The sequence below is a fragment of the Natator depressus genome, chromosome 1 (assembly GCF_965152275.1).
Source record: "Natator depressus isolate rNatDep1 chromosome 1, rNatDep2.hap1, whole genome shotgun sequence".
NCBI classification, from domain to species: Eukaryota; Metazoa; Chordata; order Testudines; family Cheloniidae; genus Natator; species Natator depressus.
The window spans coordinates 141,839,153-141,859,956 of record NC_134234.1 but is presented as its reverse complement, the minus strand read 5'-3'; the positions used below and the strand labels follow the sequence as shown (position 1 = coordinate 141,859,956).

At 36.1% G+C, this 20,804-nt stretch overlaps 1 protein-coding gene across 4 annotated transcripts in view; it reads right to left on the bottom strand.

The window, feature by feature from the left end:
* Positions 1–20,804, bottom strand: part of POLA1 (DNA polymerase alpha 1, catalytic subunit) — a 349,929-nt gene that overhangs the window by 157,376 nt on the left and 171,749 nt on the right. For all 4 annotated transcript variants that reach the window (XM_074968368.1, XM_074968379.1, XM_074968396.1 and 1 more), the window contains exons 33-34: positions 12,105–12,286; positions 10,196–10,327 (exon numbers count right to left, since the gene is read on the bottom strand). In XM_074968368.1, coding sequence (XP_074824469.1) covers positions 10,196–10,327; positions 12,105–12,286 — 314 coding nt within the window. The remainder of the gene's footprint in view (positions 1–10,195; positions 10,328–12,104; positions 12,287–20,804) is intronic.

Genomic DNA, 20,804 nt, shown 5'->3' with positions numbered 1-20,804 from the left:
GGTTAGACAAACACCCGTCAGGGACGGTCTAGGTTTATTCGATCCTGCATCAGTGCATGTCTCTTCTTAAGGTGCTTTTCAGCCTTATATTTCTAGGATTCTCGGTGTATGGCCTCAAGGGACTGAATATTCCATTCTGCCCAAAAGAAAAGGGCTACTGATTCCTGATGTAGAGTGAGTAGCTGAAAGGCACTCATGCTACTTGTCTAAAGTCTCTCATCATCGAGCTGTTATCTATCTTGATCAGTGAATAATACACAGCTCTTGTATAGCCGGCACATCTAGCTTCAGTCCTACAAACTTCTGTAAAACTAATCAAATCATGAAAAAAAAAAAAAAAAGTTACACTGTGGGTCCCCACCCTCCCCTTAGATCACACTCCAAGAATAAAATTCTGCTTCCAATGCACATCCCCAGCTCTGGAGACTGGCATCTCTTATGATCTAATTTGAGTACGTCCACCAAACAAAGAATGCTGTCATGTTGTGGGACAGGGGAAGAATGTGAGGTTTCTTTTTGATTGTGATCTCAATTTTTGTGCAAAACACAGTTACACAAATGGAGAGAGAAAAGGAGGACTTGTGGTACCTTAGAGACTAACAAATTTAGACAACGAAAGCTTATGCTCAAATAAATTTGTTAGTCTCTAAGGTGCCACAAGTCCTCCTTTTCTTTTTGCAGATACAGACTAACACGGCTGCTACTCTGAAACCTGTCACAAATGGAGAGGTCATTCTTGAAACATTCTCCACTGTTGCAACTCTCTCAAGGACACTGTTATGCCCAGAACCCATAGAAGAGAGGCTGCAGCTGGATGCTTACTGCTCAGTAGTGGATGTATATCAGACTACAGCTTCCCGGCTCCTTTCTTCAGATAGGACTACTCTTGCTTGAAGAGCATCTCTTTTGTTTACTCCTGGATGATCTAAAACTATACTGGGTATTAGACTTGTTCTCTCTAAATTTAAACAAATCTACGGGACCGGAGGGTTTCCATGACTACTTGGATGTTTATATTTACTTCTTCTCTTGTCTGGACCTTTATCAGAATGTCATTCACATAAGCAAAAAGATAGATGCCCTACAGTCACTAGTAAAAGGACCTGATTTACACATTCAGTGACGTCAAAAGATATAATTCTGCCTTGGTAGGGTCAGGTAGAGTGATAGCCCTGAAAACAGAGTGAAGAAAGCCAATTGTAAACGGAGCAAATAAAGGCACGAAGAAAGGAACTGGTTAAGTTGAAATAATGTCTCAAATATTTTTTGTCCAGGACTGCTGAAATTCATACCAATATCTCCCTCCTAAAGGAAGGCTTCTCTATGGACCTGATGAGCCATTTGAAGCCCAGCACTGATTTGATCTCAATGGGCCATTTCAGAAGAAGAAATAAGAGTAATGCCCGAGAAGTGCATAACTCAGTAGTGGCTGCCTTTGCTGTGCCAACTGACAGGAATTTATGAATTGCCTGCACCATAAAAGCTACCTGTTCCAGGTTCCTGATCACTGAAGGTGGTACAAAGGATAGAGAAGGAACTTTGGTAAACATTACTACATTGCCCCCGGAACCTACTGTGACAGCTCATTTTCTGAGACTGGGTCAAGAATACTACCTTCTCAGGAGGTGCACTGAGTGTCTGGAGTCATGCAATTGGTCTGTCTGAGCTTGGTCCTTGACCTCTACTTTCCCTAAGTGGTTTGGACCAAAATCTGTATTTTTTGTACTGATAAAGTGGTATTCTTCTAAACTGTCTAGAATTAAATTAACAAAAGGGACTCTTTAATTTAGTAATATGCTTTCCTTTTCTTGCATTTTCTGCTACCTCATTTTTGAGGGCCTCACTGAACCACTGCAAATCTTGTAGTTGCTGAGATCCATCTGATATGGCACTTGCCTCTCCTCAGGCACATACTGGTCATTTCATTAGAGGAAAAGTATCTTGTTGAAAATAATAGCATTTAGGAAGGTGTCAGTAATAAGTGACCAGAGATATTTTCTTGGTGGACAGTTTTAACTTTTACCATAAAATGTAAATAGAGCTGCATACAGCACAGATAACACATGTAACAGAACATGTAAAAGACATAAAAGTAGGATAGATGCAGCAGAGAACTCCAAAGAACCTCCTCCCTAAGGAAACTAAAAATCATTCTGCACCAAGGATCCTCAGGAAAGAGGCCCTCATCAGAAGGAATTACTGTCTTTTGCTAATGAAAAGAGTACTTTGACAGGTGTGTGAACTTTACCTTAGCATATTTCAGCTTCACAAAATTTTACATAATTTGGAAACTGTTAAGACAGTGTCTCCACTTTGCAAGGTCATCTTATGTTGAATCTATTCCAGATATCAATAGTTTCTGGGATTGTTTAAGAAAGAGGGGAGGGGAAAAAATAATTTTTTCTGTTTGAGGATTCTGCTTCCTTCCTCCGAAGATTCAAAGATGCTACTGTATTTTTCTTAAAAGCAAGAAAAACCTATGTATCTGTGGTGTCCTTTGACTGATTCTTATAATTGTGAAGACGATATTTCACTTTCCTTCTTGGACAAATAGCGAAGATAATATATCTTTATATCTGATACTTTCCCCTTTTTTCTTTTTGTTTTGAGAAAAGGAAAGAATTAGAGGAAGATATGTCCAATGAAGTTTGGGGGAATACATTTTCTGGACTCTCAGAAGGAACAGAGAATGCTAATCTGCATTATTTAATCCCTTTCTTCTTCTCCACGGAATGATGAATTGCGGAATACTTGGATGATAGAGACTTTTTTGTTTCCATTAGCTGCTTTTTTCTGCTGTCTAGAGACTTTCAAGGATTCACTGAAATGGAAAAATTTCTTGAAGCAAGGGGACACTAAAAAGAGGAATAAACCAAAATGTTCAGGGAAAAGGATTCTTGGTACAAAATACTTATTCCCCCCCCAGTGCTGGTAAAAACTATAAAAATCTTTTTGGGAATTAATACCTCTGATTGAGGACTGATTCTTGATTAGTGTCAGTAAACCTCAGGTACAGACACTTAGGTTTCTGCTGATACTAACAGCTACAGATGGCTTCTTATCTTGTTCCAGTACCTGCCCAACTTACTTTGTCTTAGCACTTAGCATAGACAGGCCTACCTGCTCTGACAGCTGAATGTGAAGGTTAGACTGTATTCCCTGTGCAGGAGGTGTATTAGCAGTTAATGTTACTGTCTGTTCCTTAACCTCCTGAGGCCTTTGAGCACGGACCACTAGGTCTGGCAGTGAGGAGGCCTTACCAATGGCATTAAGAGACTTATCTGCTACTTTGGCTGCTGTAGTTGAAATGCATACTAAGACAGACCCTCACTCTCTCCAATACCAATACCAACACCAACTTTCAAAAACATCCCATAGCTTTCTAAAAGTAGTGTCAAACCAAAGGATTCTATACTTGTAAGAAAACATTTTGGTAAAGACAACAAATATTGACAAAAATGCCTGTTGCCTCTGTGGAAGCAGGACACTGAGCAGGGCAAGGTGGGAAGGGAAGTCACGTCTGGTGGAAGTGTGACCTCTTCTACTCTAGAGACTTTTTGGATCTTCTGCCATATGTAAGATAAGATGTTCAAGGCCAATGGACTACATTTTGGATGATCTTCCAGCAAGATGATTAAAATGGCCTCCAAAAGTAAGAGCTTCAATTAGTAGCATAGATGTATTTGATTGTTTGATAATTCACTGTAAAGAGCATTATTTGCTTTGAGTCAGAGGTGCAAATATAGCAATCAAAATTACAGTTAGAATTGGCAACTTTGTTTCATAAATTTTAGACATACCCAAATTTAACTAATTATTGGACTCATATTCCTAGTCATATCTCAAGTGTTTTATACATTAGAGGTACTTTTCTATCCAAAATTACATTAAAAATTTGAATGGCGGATAGCAAAAAGCCTAAGCCTAGACAGATGTAAATATGTATTTCAACAATTAATGCTAAAAGAGAATTACATGAATATGAAAATCTGAATTCCAGTATTGGTTCCTGGTTGGCTATTGAAATTGCCTTGGAAACAGTCAAGTCTAGAATGAGGCTATGATTGTCCTCTCTTATCGCACATGCACCACTTTGTCATCATTATCATGACCTCCAGGCTGCGGCCAAGGCATGTCATTGTTTCTATTAATGGACTCGTTTCAATAGTATGCACTCAGAAGTGGACTTCACTACTTCCATAACACTCAGAAAGACAATTCTGTCCAGTCATTGGAACAGTGGGTCAATAATGGCCAGTTAAAATTATGCACATTCTTACACCGTGCAGGTAGAAAAGGATAAACATACCCTATTTTCTAAGCTGAATTTCACCCAATCTCAATGAAATATGTGATGAATAACTGCTTATCATTCCAAAGGGCCCATATGGTTTCCCAAAGGGTCTCATCCTATCTCCAGTCCAGTGTACATATGAGATTCTAGGGAAGACTAAGATTGTTTGGCCTACAATACTATCAGTATTTTGATTGTTTCCTCATTGAACAGTAAATCTCCTATTTCCTAGTGATTAGCCAAAATAGGGTTCTGGCTGAAATTAGCTGTAAGTCTCAATGAAGAAAACACAGAGGAGATGCTACTGGGCAAACCAACTAAAAACCAAAGAAAATCTTGAGAATTTGATGGGAGATTTTCTTTTCATTCATTCTTAGGCCCTTTGGAACCATTAACAGAACCAATGTTAGTCTTTTACCTTTCCTTTGCACTGCAATTGTTTTCAGCTCTGCCTTCACTTGGAAGCTTCCCCTATTATGGAAACATCAACATCGTGTATGATTCATAAAGTGAGACTACAATGATGTAATTCCAAACTCTGCAAAAGCCTCACAAATCCATGTATATATAGTAGATAATGTATTTCCCATAATAGTCAATACTCATGCTTGGATAGCAGCTTCTCATCATAGTTGACTAACACCTTCCTCAAATGACCTCTTAATTTCTCCTGTGTTTTGGTCTTATTTACTCATTATCAAATGCTTAAACACCCTAAAGTTACTAGTACCAAAAGCGCTTACAACAGATTAATCTTGGGAGAACATGATTACAGAACAGTCATCACATTCCTTACAATCATATGTTTACCTGTTCACGTGGTGTCCACCTGTAGCTTGTAGGCAATGCATTTGATTGCAGTGTGGGAGATTCCAGGTTCAGAACCAGACCTGTTATCTTTGTACTGTTATGTGGATACGTATTGAAATCTCAATATTTACATGCTTTTTATAACTTCTTATGGCATTTTTTTTTAAAAAGTTCACCTTTCTAAATGTGCTAAATATTAATGCAAAAACCAAGATATACACAAGAACTAAAATAATTCAAGAGAGCTTCAACTAGGGTACCTATATGCTTTATACTGAGATCTAATGTGCCAGCAGCAGACCACCCCACCACAGGTAAGAAATGAGAAATTTTGAGGGCTATTGAACACTGAATTTTCACAGCAGAACAGCACAAAGTTATTTATCAGTGTTCAATAGCCTTCAAACTCGCTTTCATCTGAGGGGTATAGTGGTTCAGTGGACAAGGGCTGTGAAATAAAGGCATTTTGTTACACCTTATTTTAAGGCTAGTTGCATTTTTTAAAATAAATACTGTACATAAAACAAAGATGCATAAGTCAAAACAGGTTTTACAGTGTTAGTAATTGTGAACTAATGGGAAATAAACTTGAGACTTCCTTATATTTAAACCTATCCCTTAACTGCAGACATGCTGCTGATGCACCACAGGTGCACATTAAAAGAACAGGTAATTGTGTGGTAATAGTTCTTCATCAACAACCCACTCAATGCAAGGTGAACTTTGCTATCAGTCAGATGGCATGTGTAATGTACTCTGTTTTTAGCTTCAATTTGTGGATATTAAATTGGTAATCCATTTCTTCTCTTAATAACCAAAGGAAATATGAGGAAGGTATTTAGGGGTGCTAAGTGTTAGATTCTCCAATTTTCTTATGGTTATGGATTGGGATGTTCCTGGGGTTTATTAAAGGCAATAGAATAGCTAACCTTTATTCCCCAAACTCTTTCTATAATGTGTCCCCACATTATAGACAAATATTTAAACGGGAAGTTTCTGTTATACTTTTTCAACATAAGAATTAGAGGCAGATACCATAAATTAAGTGACTCTACTCTTCAAGGTAAAAGTTGGATTTGTTTACTCATTTATGGTCAAGGATTTCTGTCCTAGCCTCTCTCCAGCATGGATGTTTCATTGATGGCTGAGGGTAACACTTCAAAAATGAACCAGCTAAACAAACTTCCCAGCAGCACTTGACAGAGCTACACCTATTCTTCCCACTTCCAAAGCAGTACAGAATTAATTACCAGTTCTATGGATCTATTGTAAGTATAATAGACTAAAGAGCTATCACAGACACGTTTATTGTAAAAGCACAATCCCAAGAGTGTCTAGTAGAGGGCCAAAATGATTAACACAAATGCTTTGTCAGATCAAAAATAAAACCTGCACCGCCCAATTGAGGAATGAATTAAAACAGTGGGTTATCTTTCAAATTAACCAGGGCAGTTAGTGAGGAAAATTTCATGAAAGTGTAATTCTTAGCCTTTGTGAATCCACACAGCAGGCATTCTGCCAGCTGACAAGATGATGAAATTTTCATGCTTAAAAAAGCCCTCTTCATTTCCCAATTTAGATTAGCTATTTCTCTCTCTCTCTCTATTTGCTTTTCTGCAGCAGAATTTAAAAAACCTGAGATCAATCTTTCAAAAGAATAATGCAGCTCTGGAAAGAAACTAAAATCTTTGGATGTCATCTTGGCTTAATATATTTGCAGTTACAAATAAATAATTAAGATCAAGGCTGGGTGTATGTTATTTAATATTAAGGAATTAACTACTGGAATAATGCTAAATGCGGTTTGTGGTAGCTAAACAATATTTCAGTGTTCAAATGGATACAGGCTGGTTTTAGCAACAAACAAATGTATTTTACAAAAAGGTGAATGCATGTGTTAAAACAGTAGGAATTATAGCAGGCTTGCACAGTTCTACTTGCCCACTTCCATGGTGTAATTATTTGTTTTTTGTTTTGTCTTTTACAAAGAAAATATCATTTGATTTTTATCAGCACCATGACAAACAGATTTTGTACCTAACCTGGTAAATTTTCATGATAAATTTACAAGGCTGGACTTTTTAAGCCACTTGAACAGAATAAGGAATGAGGGAGGAGTGGTCCGAAATCCTTAAGGGCCTGATTCAAAGCCCATTGAACTCAATGGAAAGACTCCCATTGTTTCCAATGGGCTTTGGAACAGGCGTTAAGAATTCATCAGAATCTAGGCACTGTTACCTTCATAAAATGTAGTTTACTATATTTTCAAGGTTAAAACAAAATACTAAATTTTTATATAGATATATTTCTGTTTTAGGTACAACTTCCTCCACAACTGAAGGGTGCAGCCATTCCAACAACGATCCGCTACACCCAAGTCTCAAAGTTTCATCCAAAGTTTTACTCAGAATGTATGTCATTATAGTTTACAAGGTTATATATTTCACTTATCCCAATCATCCCATTTGAAAATGTTCAACTCCAACTGTTACACAGCTATTAGAAGTACTGGATAAAAGAGATATGAAGCTCACAGAGCACCTGCCTCTCTAATTGTTACTGAGATACAATAAAGGTTTCCTGTCCAACTCAAAGAAATCTCCTTTTTACAAACTAAAAATACTATTCTATTTGGAAATAAGATCTGGCAGCACAGTAATCTCAATCTTCTGGAGAATAATAATGATACTTGGCATTTATACAGCTTTTTTACCTTCAAAATGCTGTACAAATAATTTGATCAACTGGTCTAAAGCTCAATTCTCAATATATTCCTATTAAAATGTATCAAAGTTCAGGGAACTCCCTGTTACACTTCTATAACTTCCACATGAAGGAGCTCATTAGTTATATTCAATCACAATTTCTATGGAACATGGAAAAGGATATTGAAAAATTAGAATGTAATGAACCTTTCTAATCGTTTGGCAGCATTCAAACAATGGCACTTTGCATTTTGATTTATAACTTGATTTCATAATGATGTGGAACAAACCTACAGCAAAACTTTATTGATATGGACAGAGAGCATAGTGCAATACTAACTCTTTCCCCTTAACTTGATCATAATTTGTCTCTTTCAATGTGCTCAGTATTGTACATTCTGTGCATGTAATGTTTTCTTGCACAGTAAGTGCTAGAAATGTGCTTAGCACTTGTTAAATAATTATAATAATTTAAATGCATCAAATCTAGAAAAGTTTAGCAGATAAGCAACTTTTATACTAAAGCTACATGCTTTGATATATTGCCTTAATAAAACAAATTTCATTCCGTTACAATAATGATGTTATTTGAATGTCCATTTTGGAAACAGATGAACTTTGAAAGGAAGCTTCTGCTAGGCTAAGGTTAAATGAATAGCATATCTATAAATATGAGGTCTCAAACCCTTACATTCGGTATGGTGTTGCCTATTCAAACCATCTGCCAATGCCGTCAACTCTCATATTCGCACTTCTAATTAAGTAAGTGACTAACTTTAAACATGGTAAAGAACTATTTGGCTCTATGAAAATAGGGCCGTCAAATACTACAAATAAATATAAAGGAAGACACCTTTTTTCAAAAGAATTTCTTAAAGGAATTGAGAAATTTTTTCCACTGGCAATGTGATAAGTATGGAAACATTTACTTAATAATGTGTTAAGAACTAATACAGAGGAAAAATCAAAACAAAAGTGAGAGCTATTAGAACATAAGCATAAACTGGAGCCATTAGAACAAATTATTACTACTGTACTTCCCTGCAAATCTTTTGTAATATTCAGCCAAAGGAACCATCAATTTGGTAAGCCATTCAAAAGACTAAATTTTCAAAAACAGAGTCTAATTTTGGTTACTCAGCTTTAGACACCTAAGGCCTTATTTTCAGAAGTGCTGAGCATCTGAAGTTCTCACAGTGACTACTATAAATCACAAATACCCTTTACCATTTCACAGAAACATTCCCAACCCATCTCACCATAAACATGCCCCAGGATGTCATGCCCCAGTATGATAGAGTCATACTTAAGTTTGTCTGTACACTATAAAAGTGACTGAATTAGTCCCATGACATCTGAATACTCTGATACCCAAGAACTGGTTGTGTCCAGTTTATAAGAATCACGGAGCACTGTAATACAGAGGATATCTTTTATTTACATTTTTGAACCACATATGGATATATCAAGAACAAGCAGTAACATTTTGCTATTGAACAACCTTCTTCATCCTGCTTGGAAGAGGCCGTATAATGCCAAGAATGCCAAAACCTTTATGCTTGTGTCTGGTTTCAACATATTTGATTAAAAAAAATTGTATCAAAGTGGTTCTAAAAATCTTGCAAGCCAGGAAGAAACCTTCATAACCCACAGAGCTAGTAAGAAGTTATTCTCCGTCACCCTTCAGAACATTATTCGTGGACAAGGCCTGTTTTCTCAAATTAATGGGCTGTTCATTAAATAATGCATCTTGAACCAGATTTAGCATAAAAGAAAAGTTGGTATTTGCATGTTCAAATCCCTACCTTCATAGATTTTTCTCAATGTGGTAGAGTCACCTTTTCTTCAAAAAAGGAACTTAAAATACAAAGATCTACTCTATCTGTAACATGGCCAATAACTTATAAGCAAAAATTTAAAATGTTCTTATCTATCATCTAACACTGGAATGCGTTACCTAGGGAGGTGGTGGAATCTCCTTCCTTAGAGGTTTTTAAGGTCAGGCTTGACAAAGCCCGGGCTGGGATGATTTAGTTGGGGATTGGTCCTGATTTGAGCAGGGGGTTGGACTAGATGACCTCCTGAGGTCCCTTCCAACCCTCATATTCTAGGATTCTATGATCATATCCATTAGACTAGGGAATGTTAACATTTCTTTTAGAAATAAGAAGTATTTTAAATTAGGATTTAACATCCATCAATCTATTTTAATGAAAATAAAAATCATATTCGTTATGGGGGAAAAAAAGGTTTTTTCAGCTATTATAAAGCACAGTAACCAGTATTGCACAAAATGAATACTTTGTCACCCCCAAGAAAAACTGAGTACCCAGTAGAGAACTGATGATTAATTTAACTTTGTAAAGAATACTTTTTGGATACTTACATTATAGTAGCTTTTTAGGTAACGTCTAATATCCAAGAGTAGTTTGTTGTTCATTTGAATCACACAGTGGAAAGGGGACTCATCACATTCTTTCTTACTGCACTGTTGCAAGCTGGGTTCCATAAGCTTTCCCTGAAGATTAAAATAATGTTGAATACAATCATAAAACCACTATAAAAAGTTATCACACAAGAGTGCATCTACAGTATACACACAAACATATGCTAGCAATGCATAAAGAGACAAAATATTGTAAAACCCTTCTTCAATTTAATCCCCGGCAGAGGTCTTCCTTCCTCCCACCCCATGACAATTGGCTTCTCCATCCCTAAAGATTCTTCTCCACTAGGATGTACAGTCTTCTCACTCTTCTCTTAAACAAAGGTCATTTGGGGAACTTAACAAATCACCTGCTTCAGACTTTATCATTCAACTAATGATGTTGAATAAAAATAAACTAGTGAAATCTATAGTAAAATCAATTCCCCTGAAAAAGACAGGCTTATCACTTTTATCAAGGACACCAACATCCTTCTCAAGACTATTGATCGTAGTCTTGGAATCATTCTTATTAAGCATCAGATGTGAAGATGTGCTTCAAGAGTGTACATCATTAAGCTATCTTTTTTGTTTCAGGCTCATTTAATAATTTTTAAAAGTACAAAGAACAACAATAAAGGTTTATACCATCTTATCCACTAAAATTATAGACTGTACATTTGATTAAATGGTCAATTGGAACATTTTGCATATCTTCACACATGTGAAATTGAGTTTTCAGATCCTAAAGACTGATTGTAAATAGCTAAAATTAAGTTAGTGAAATTTTCATGGTAAAGGAACACCCTATATGGTTGTAAGATCATAACAGTTTGTGAGGGATTTTTTTCCTATTAATATTTAAAATCCATGCTTTTCTGATCCGATCTGGCTAAAACCTCACCCACAACACTAAGCAATTCCAGGTGTAAGAGATTTTAGAGCTTGACATAAGCTCTTCTACAGTTAGTCCATCTGCAAGTCGTCAAGCCTCCACGCAATTAACTATCGTATTTACAGCTGTAATGAAGCAAAAGTCAAGGATTTACAAAGCATTGCTGATCTGTGTCTGTTTTTTCCTCTTGCTTGCTTCCAATGACTGCTTTGTTTTGATTCAAAAAATGTGAAACATCTGCTGTTTGTCCAAATTAACTTAAAATAATTACTTTTAATTTAGATAAAGGATATATTTGCTTTAACTTTCAAGGTTTTCATTACTCTGCAGCCTGCTAATTTGCCAATGACTAGTCCATGCATAACATCGCAGCAGAGTTAAATATCTGGCCCTCTTTCAAGTTCTGAGCCAAGGTCAGAGATACATTTTTTGGCAGCACTTCTTGACAGGAATGCATCCCTTATGACTTTTTATGTCTGATATACAAAGACAGCAGGAAAGATAGCGCAGAAGTACCTTTCTGTCAAGAAGGGAAGTGGGATGTAAAAAGAAAAACACTGATTTTCAAAAACACTATGTTCCAATTAATATGATTAAGGATAAGAAAATGTTATTGCTACAAGCAGGCTTCATTAAATAGAAAATTGTAAGTTGCAAAGTTAAGATAAATATTAAATATAAAATAATTACACTAACTTCTATTTGTAAACCAAAGCAGATACACCATTTGGCTTCATTAATCTGACAAATGCTTTCAGAGTACAATGTGCAATGCTGAAATGTGTGAATGGAATAGGATTCAGCACTGACATCATAATCTCTGATCCAAAGTTACCAATAACAGAATCAAAACAGTGTCTTTCCCCAGTCCAAATTCCAATGAACCGTGTTTGAAAAGCCCCTTTTTCCTACAGGAAGCCTTCCCCCCCCCCCCCCCCAAACCTAACTATGGAAACAAAAAGACCAAAAACTAACCGAACCATCAAAGACATTGTCATAAATGTTCTCTGTTCCACATCTCGGACAGGAAAACTTGAATCTTTCACAATCCCTATATTTCTCCTCATCAGTGAGCTGAGCTGGGCCGCCAAGCAAGGCATCGTTCTCCTCATCTTTATGGTAATGGTGATGGACTTTGAATTGGGATGGATCCAGTCCTATTAATGAGAAATAAAAATTCCAAGACCAAAGTAAGCAATTCAGCTAGGTCAGTTTTTTCCCTTAGATTTGGTACAACAGATTCAAAATGGGTCACAAAAATGTAAATTCAGAAAGTAAAAAAAATCTATCCTCAGGAGAAGATTACTTTAAAAAATATAAATACATTTCACAATGTTTAACCTAAGATAAGGTTCATGTAACATGAAGAAATCACTTATCTTTTTATACAAGATTGCTTTATAAATAAAAGAAGCACACTGCATTATCCATCATGGGAGCATGCAACAGAACATTTTGTTTCTGAGGAAACCATTCCTAGCGGATGGTTTTATTGTTATTTTCTTTTTAAGTTACATTGAAAATGTTTCAATAAAATGTGCATCGTTATTAAGAAACCATCTTTAAATCAAAATGGGACCGTTAAAACTGAAAGCAGAGAATAAAAACCCCATTAAAGAAACACGGGTGCACTGCTATTACCAACTCCTTCAAGTCCGTATACAACTGCCAACTCTGATTTCAATGCAGTGGTCGATTTCATTTTGGCTCAGTGGTTAACAGCATGTAGGTTTCAATCTAATGCAGTGGTTAAAATTCAGCAGCAGCATTTAAAAAGGCAGTGTTGGAGACAAAATGTTTTATTTTTGGTTTCCAGAACCCAAGAATTTAAACAAATATATATATATATATATATATATATATATATATATATATATATATATATATATATATATATATATATATATATATATGAAAAGATCCTAAAAATATTGACTCAATAAAAAGAAAAAAAACAAACACAAGCACAAAGGCACAAAGTTCATTTTTCCTAGTTATGTGAGGGTCAAAGTAAAGCTGGTCAATTTCACATTTCTTGACATGTTTTTAGCAGTGTGTTTAACCCCCGCTTTAAAAAAAAAGGACTAGTTACTTGATCTGCAATTTATTTTTAACCCAGGTAAAGACAATCTAGATAAATGTCCATCAAAATTTATATTCTAATACAGACATATGACAAAATGTTCAGGAACAATGGCTTACTTTATTATAAAAGAAAAAGGTCTTATAAAACATTTGTAGAAAGGAACATTTTCAGAATAAACTGAAAGTTTAAGAAAATTAAGCGAAGTAAGGAAGTAAAATGTGTCATCTCATTATTTAAGTAAGTGTGAAATACGACAATTCAGCAATAATTTTAGGGAAGTTGGAGCTGGATGCTCATCCTTTTCCACTTCTTCTTTATAAGATTGAAGTCTTTGTCTTACCAAGTGTAAAGAAGCAATATTCACAGACCTAGAGAACACACCTTGGGCACAATATTCAATTCAATTAAACTTGTATGTATAACACCATTTAAATTTATCACAAAATAAAAATATTCTACAACTTTTTTTTTAATCATTACACTATTTTTCTATAAATACTAAATGGGTCATATTTAAGCAAAAGAAAGAAGTGTATTGCAAACAAAATACCAGTTTAACCTATTTAATTTCAATTAAAAACTTAACCCAGATCAGTGTTTTAAGAATTTCCTCTTTTTTTTAAAAAAAACACAAAAGGCAAACATGAATAAAGGCTAACATCATACCAAATTAGATTTTTACAGGTCATTAAATAGAAATTAAAGAGAACATTTCTATTAGCAACTGTCGCACACTTCATGGTACACAGGGTCCCTTAAGAGAGAGAGCATTTTTTTTTTTTAAATAAGCTCATCTGTACTCTTTGAAAAAGACAAATGTTCTGCAAGACAAGTGGTAGATAAAAGTTTTATTTAAAATTTCTCTCCTCCTCCTCAACATTTTCTTTATACGTCAGATTCTCAGAAGGAAAAACAAAAGGTGGGCTATCTGTCTAAGACAATAATGAGTGCAAGGACATATGTACAATATGAACACACTCTCTTTGCTGAAAATGTAGACATGGAGTAAAAAGTTGTGATGGCTACTTTAATATAGAAATAGCAGTAAATTCCAACTGCGAATGTATCTTTAATTCTTTCTCAGAATATTCCACTACATTAAGATAATCCCTTTCACTAAATAAAAATTAAGGAAGGGATAGCATACTTTGCCCTTTCTGAGAAAGACCACAGACTTTAGTAAAACTGTGATTTTCCAATGTTCAAGTTGTCAAAAATGGTGGGACGGGGTAGGTAGAAAAGACACATGGTCAAACAAATAGGTAATCTACTTTTCAAAAAAATTAGAAACACTTATTTTTTATCATTTGACTAGCTATTTTGATTGGGGAAAACAGAAGAATCATGGTGATGATTCAGCAAAGTATACCTTACTTAACCCATGTGAATAGTCTCACTGAAATCAATGGGACTCATCAGGTGCTTAAAAAGCATGCCTATATTAATTGATTTTCTTGCTGAATTGGGTCCTATATTATCTACTATTTCCTTTCATGGATTGTTTCTTGGTTACTTAATCCATTTCAGAATACCAAGTTGCATCCTCCACAGCAAGGCAGAATGCCCTATTTTGGTAAACAAAATCACAGCATGGAATATTTAAAGAATGGAAAAACTGCTCCTCTTCCCTTTGTAATACATTTTTTAAAAAGAAGGCCACAAGAGTTGTCAGCAATAAACATCTGCTTTTGACTCTTAACTTTCCATGACATTGACAAAATCATATGGGCTTGCTAATTATTTCAGGTTTAGTTTCATACTGAACACTTTACTATCACTAAAGGCTCTGGCCTATAGGTCAGCCTTAAAAAATAGAGAGGATGCATTCATGATTTAAAAAAAAAAAAAATCCTTCAGAAAGTAAGTAATGGTGAAGATAAACCAAAGAGATTTACCTTTGTATGACAGAAATATACAAGAAAAGAAAGGTCTGTATGTTGCCACTGAAGTTTTAACTGTTGTTTTAAAATACTAAATGAATGACCAACGTTTATACTATTTTGGTTTGGTTACTAAAATAATTTGAAGTTAAAACTTTTGCAAGTGACTTTTTTGGGGGGTGGCGGGGGAGCAGGAGTTGCAGCTTTTTCCTCCAAAGACTATAGTGGTGAGCATAAACAAAGCAGAAGTCATAAGAAGTGTCAGTTTTTAGAGCAACTACAAGAGATAGGGTATTTACTGATTTCTGTAGATGACCTAAAATTAATATTATCTTTAAAAAAATTGAGATTAGTCTTAAAAAAAAAATCAGCCTTTTTTTGGAAGCTATGCAAACAGAAAAGTTTATATATTTATACCTTTGCTCATTAGAGGTTTTGTGAAACAAAAGAAAAATAGTATCTGGTGCTGCCACCTAGAGACTAAGGGTGTGAATTTCTTTTAGAATCACGTCACAAGTGGAAACGTACTTCAGCACCCAACTCCGTACATACTGAAAGTACGGAAAGATTCTGATTATCTAAACCCTCAATATCATGCACTGCAAAGAATTCCCCTAACTGGAGACTTCTTTGCCAGTAACGCTCCATTATACAAATGCCCAAATAACCTTACCAATGTTGCCTAAATTTAGATAATAGGGATCTTTACATTCCTCTAATTTAAATAATTTGTTTGACTGAATAGACATTCTAAAAGGAAGACCTATATATAATCAAATACACTGGAGTGATTAAAATTTGATCTGGGAAAGAAAAAAATGAAAATATAAGTATTACTACTATAAACAAAGGTTTATAGAAATAGCGTCTAGAGATAGAACACATCAATTCAGTCACCCAGTCCATTCCCATGCCAGAGCAGGACTATTCTCAAACAATAATGCTTTACTTTCTCTCTGTTTTTTTTTTTTAAATGTACTTATCACACACTAAGTACATGTTTGTAATTAAAAAAAACAAAGAGACCACATGCTAGCTCTCCAAAAAAGAACCCTCATAGTCTCCCCTAAATCACCCTTCAAGCAAAGGCCTGCACCTTGTTAACAAATTCTGACAGTCAATAACACCCAAGGGAATTATACAGTTGATACCAAATTCACAGCACCCAGAGATTTAAATAAGGGGCTAACTCACACACTTTAACCGATTTCCACAGTTAAGAAATTGTGGAATACCAGATTGCTCAGCAAAGTATGTGAATAGCACAGCTGAGCAGTTTTGTTATTTTTTTTCTAAATAAATCTTGAATAACCAAGATTTGTTAAAACTAAAACTGATCAATTCATGGATGTGGTGGTTAGGAAATATAATCATGTTGCTTTGTCTTTCCTCGCCCTCCTATTCAAACCCACAGATCTGGTTTCCCTTCATTGTATAATATGACAAAATAGACCGTTAATTCTCTGGGGGCACGAACACGTACAATTTAAATGTATAGTGAAGAGTAGCACAATTTGGAGAGCTGTAAAATAAATAATTTAAAAGGCAGTTGCTTTGTTAATTCCCTATACAACATTTTTTGAACTTTATCCAACCTATAAAATTACATTTGGTAGCCCATACAAATGGGTTCTCCTCAGAACAAAGAAGACAGGCAGAGATTACCAGAAGAAAAAGCATCTCCTGAAAAAAGTAGACACCATGACTAAACTAAACAGGAACTAGAAGAGTAACTTTCCTAAAATTAACATGTTGCAAAACTGCTTGCATGTCAAATAAAGAACACCAGTATCTGCATAGGCCTATGGACCACTGGAATTTCTCATGGAAATCAATTATACAGATATGGGGAAATTCCCTTTTATGTAGCAAACAGCTTCAGTAATTCGCACAGGCTTCAAAGGAGGAGTGAACGCCACAGAATGTGTGTCTCAGTTGCTTGGCTGCTTTTAGAAAACACCTTAAGGGATGAGAGAGAAAAACGCAGTAGAGCCTAGGACAGAAATAAATTTGAGAATGTTGACCTTTTGAAAATGGTACCTGAGACAGATCTTGCTCTAGGCTGCATTGGAGAAAGTTAAAGAAGTCAGATAGTTCACACCAAAAAGGAGAATCTCATTGTCTTCTGGAGAATGTTCTCCAGCAATTTATCACTCAAGAAGGATATTGACATTGCATGGCACTTCAGAATCAAGGTACCACAAATCATAACCCTTTTGGACAGGCTGCTGAGATGGGTGCAAAAGAGACAATAGGCTGCTTCTGTGAGGATCTAATGGAACTGGGTGATGGACAATAGGGTCAGGTCTGTAAACCAATTTATTCAGAGCCACACTGGGGCTGTGGGAATCAGTTTCATTTGGTCACTCATATTTTCTCAAGACCTTTGTAATAATGAAAGGAAAAAGGAAGAAACATGTAGAGTTTGCTGTGATTTTCAGGAACAGTAAATCTATACATCCCGAACACTAGTCAGATTCCTCTTCTCCCCACCGCAAGTCCAAAGATAGAGAATTTACAGATGGAATTTATAAGCAAATAAATCTGCTATTTAGAGTTATCTACATTCTGCAAATCTGGTGTAATACTTGTGGACTGAAGTTCTATTCTCCAGCATTTAAAATAGAGTGGCTGAACTAGTCTGCTCTAGGCTGAAATCACCAGCATAGTATGTGGAGTGCTTTATCGTCAGAGAAAATCTTTTCTGCTCATTCCAAGATAAGCAATGTTTCCCTGAGCAGGGCTACACTTCATCTGCCATGACTAGTAAGGTGAGCCATCACTGCAGCATTCGCTAAATGGAGAGTGACCCAATTCTGTTAAATAGGAGATCTGAAGATGTTTCACGCTCTTTGATCGCTTGCTCTGCAAAGACATCTGGTTCACATCACATTTCTCACTACAGTGGCTCAATTCATATCCAACTGTTTGAAAAGATAAGCAAAGTTTAATCCATCAGACACAATATTTTCCTACAATTATCCGAATGGAGGGTTTCTTCAGAAAGCAAGAAATGTTCTTGGACCCACTGCAAGGAGAGAGAAAGCCAGGATTTCCTGTGTAATAGAGACTAAGACATGTTCTATGCTACAAATTTAGGTCAGTTTAGCTACATTGCTCTGTGCTGTGAAAAATTTCACCCCCTCTGATGTAGTTAAGCCAACCTAAGCTCCAGGATAGACATTACCAGGTCAACAGACAAATTGTTTCACGAACCTAGTTACCACCTCTCAGAGAGGTGGATTTACTTACAGCTTCTGTCACTGTAATAAGCATCTAACTACAGCAACAGTTGCCTGGTGTACACATTGCCTAAGTATAAACAAGAACCCATTAAAGAGTCAAATGATTTGTTTAGCTACCTGATGAGGCTGAATAAGACATTCTAGCCACTATAAAAATAAAATTTCTGATGCATTCAGAGACAAATGTATGTAGGCCATCCCCATTATTGCAGAAAGATCCTAGAATAACTAATTTGAGCCTGGAATGATTCTAGATCACTCAAAGATTTATGACAGAACTCTGATCAACTATGTGAGAATAATATTTTTACTTTTAATGTGGGTCTTTGGAAAAAAGACTTGGCTTCTACCACCCAATACAGTTTACATGCTTGAGAAAATACCTGATAAAATTCTGCCAAAATAAGGAAACTTCAGGGGCATGGAGATATCAAACTGAACGTATTTGGTTGTTAATCTTACAAGATGCTGCAATAGGTATACGGACGATCAGTCTGGCAGGGTTACAGATGCTTAAAAAAAATCTCTGCTGTAGAAATATTATACACCAAAAAATTTCCATCTTGAATTGCGCTGCAAAATGCAGTTTATGCATTTGAAAACAATAGACTCTACTGAGAGTTGCACAGTTTTTAAAATCTAGCCATTACATTTAGGAGTGCCTAAATGGAAACTAAGCTCTTTAGAACCCCAATTGTGGGTCCTGAACACTTTTGAAAACCTGGTCCTATATCTACTAGGCTAGCATAATCTTCTGAAGAATTTTTTTGGCTTTTGAAAACAAATGGATATAACTCGGGAATCTTTTTATCTTTCTTTGCCTCAGGATTATACAAGATTAAATCTTCAACTCCTCTATCTAGGCCATTACCAAAACGTCCACTGCCTCTGAACTGTAGGGTCTGACTTTTCTTTTGATTGTTCTGAAACTCATATGCAAAGTTGGCATTCTTGCAAGTTAGCACTCCACTGGACACAGACATAACCATTAGTGATTTATTAGCGATTATCTTTGAAAAGTCATGGAAGATGGGAAACATTCCAGGGGATGAGAAAAGGGAAAAATATACTGCCAATCTATAAAAAAGAAATAAGGACAACCCAGGAATTACAGACCAGTCAACTTAACTTCAAACACCTAGAAGATAATAAGGTGATAACTAACAGTCAGCATGGACTTATCAAGAACAAATAATGTCAAACCAACCAAACAATTCTCTTTCACAGGGTAACAAGTCTTGTGGATAAGGGTGAAGCAGTAGATGTGGTATATCTTGACTTTAGTAAGGCTTTTGATACTGTCTTGCATGACCTTCTCATAAACAAACTAAGGAAATACAACCTAGATGCAACTACCATAAGGTGGGTACATAACTGGTTGGAAAACCATTCCCAGAAAGTAATCATCAGTGGTTCGTAGTCAAGCTGGAAGGGCATTTCAAGTGGAATCCTATAGGGATCAGTTCTGAGTCTGATCCTGTTCAATATAAGAACATAAGAACGGCCATACTGGGTCAGACCAAAGGTCCATCTAGCCCATTATCCCGTCTTCCATGGTGGCCAATTCCAGGTGCCCCAGAGGGAATGAACAGAACAAGTAAATCATCAAGTGATCCATCTCCTGTCACCCATTCCCAGTTTCTGGTGAACAGAGGCTAGGGACACAACCTCTGCCAATCCTGGCTAATAGCCATTGATGGACCTATACTCCATGAATTAATCTAGTTCTTTTTTTAACCCTGTTATAGTCTTGGACTTCACAACATCCTCTGGCAAAGAGTTCCACAGGCTGACTGCGTTGTGTGAAGAATCTTCATCAATGATTTAAATAATGGCATATAGAGTACACTTATAAAGTTTGTGGACGATGGGCTTGGGAAGGGTGCAAGAGCTTTGGAGGACAGGATTAAAATTCAAAATGATCTGGACAAACTAGAGAAATGGTCTGAAGCAAACAGGATGAAATTCAATGAGGAAAAATGTGAAGTACTCCACTTAGGAAGGAACAGTCAGTTGTACACATAAAAAACAGGAAATGACTGCCTAGGAAGGAGTACTGAAGAAAGAGATATGGGGGTCATAGTGGATCATAAGCTAAGTATGAGTCAACAGTGTAACACTGTTGCAAAAAAACAAACAAACATTGTTCTGGGATGTATTAAAGGGAGTGTTGTAAGCAATACACGAGAAGTAATTCTTCCGCTCTACTCCACGATGATTAGGCATCAACTGGAGTATTGTGTCCGGTTCTGGGCGCCACATTTCAAGGAGGACATGGACAAATTGAAGAGAGTCCAGAGAAGAGCAACAAAAATGATTAAAGGTGTAGAAGACATGACCTATGAGGGAAGATTGAAAAAATTGGGTTTGTTTAGTTTGGAGAAGAGAAGACAGGGGGACAGGATAACAGTTTTCAAGTATATAAAACATTGTCACAAGGAGGAGGGAGAAAATTTGTTCTCCT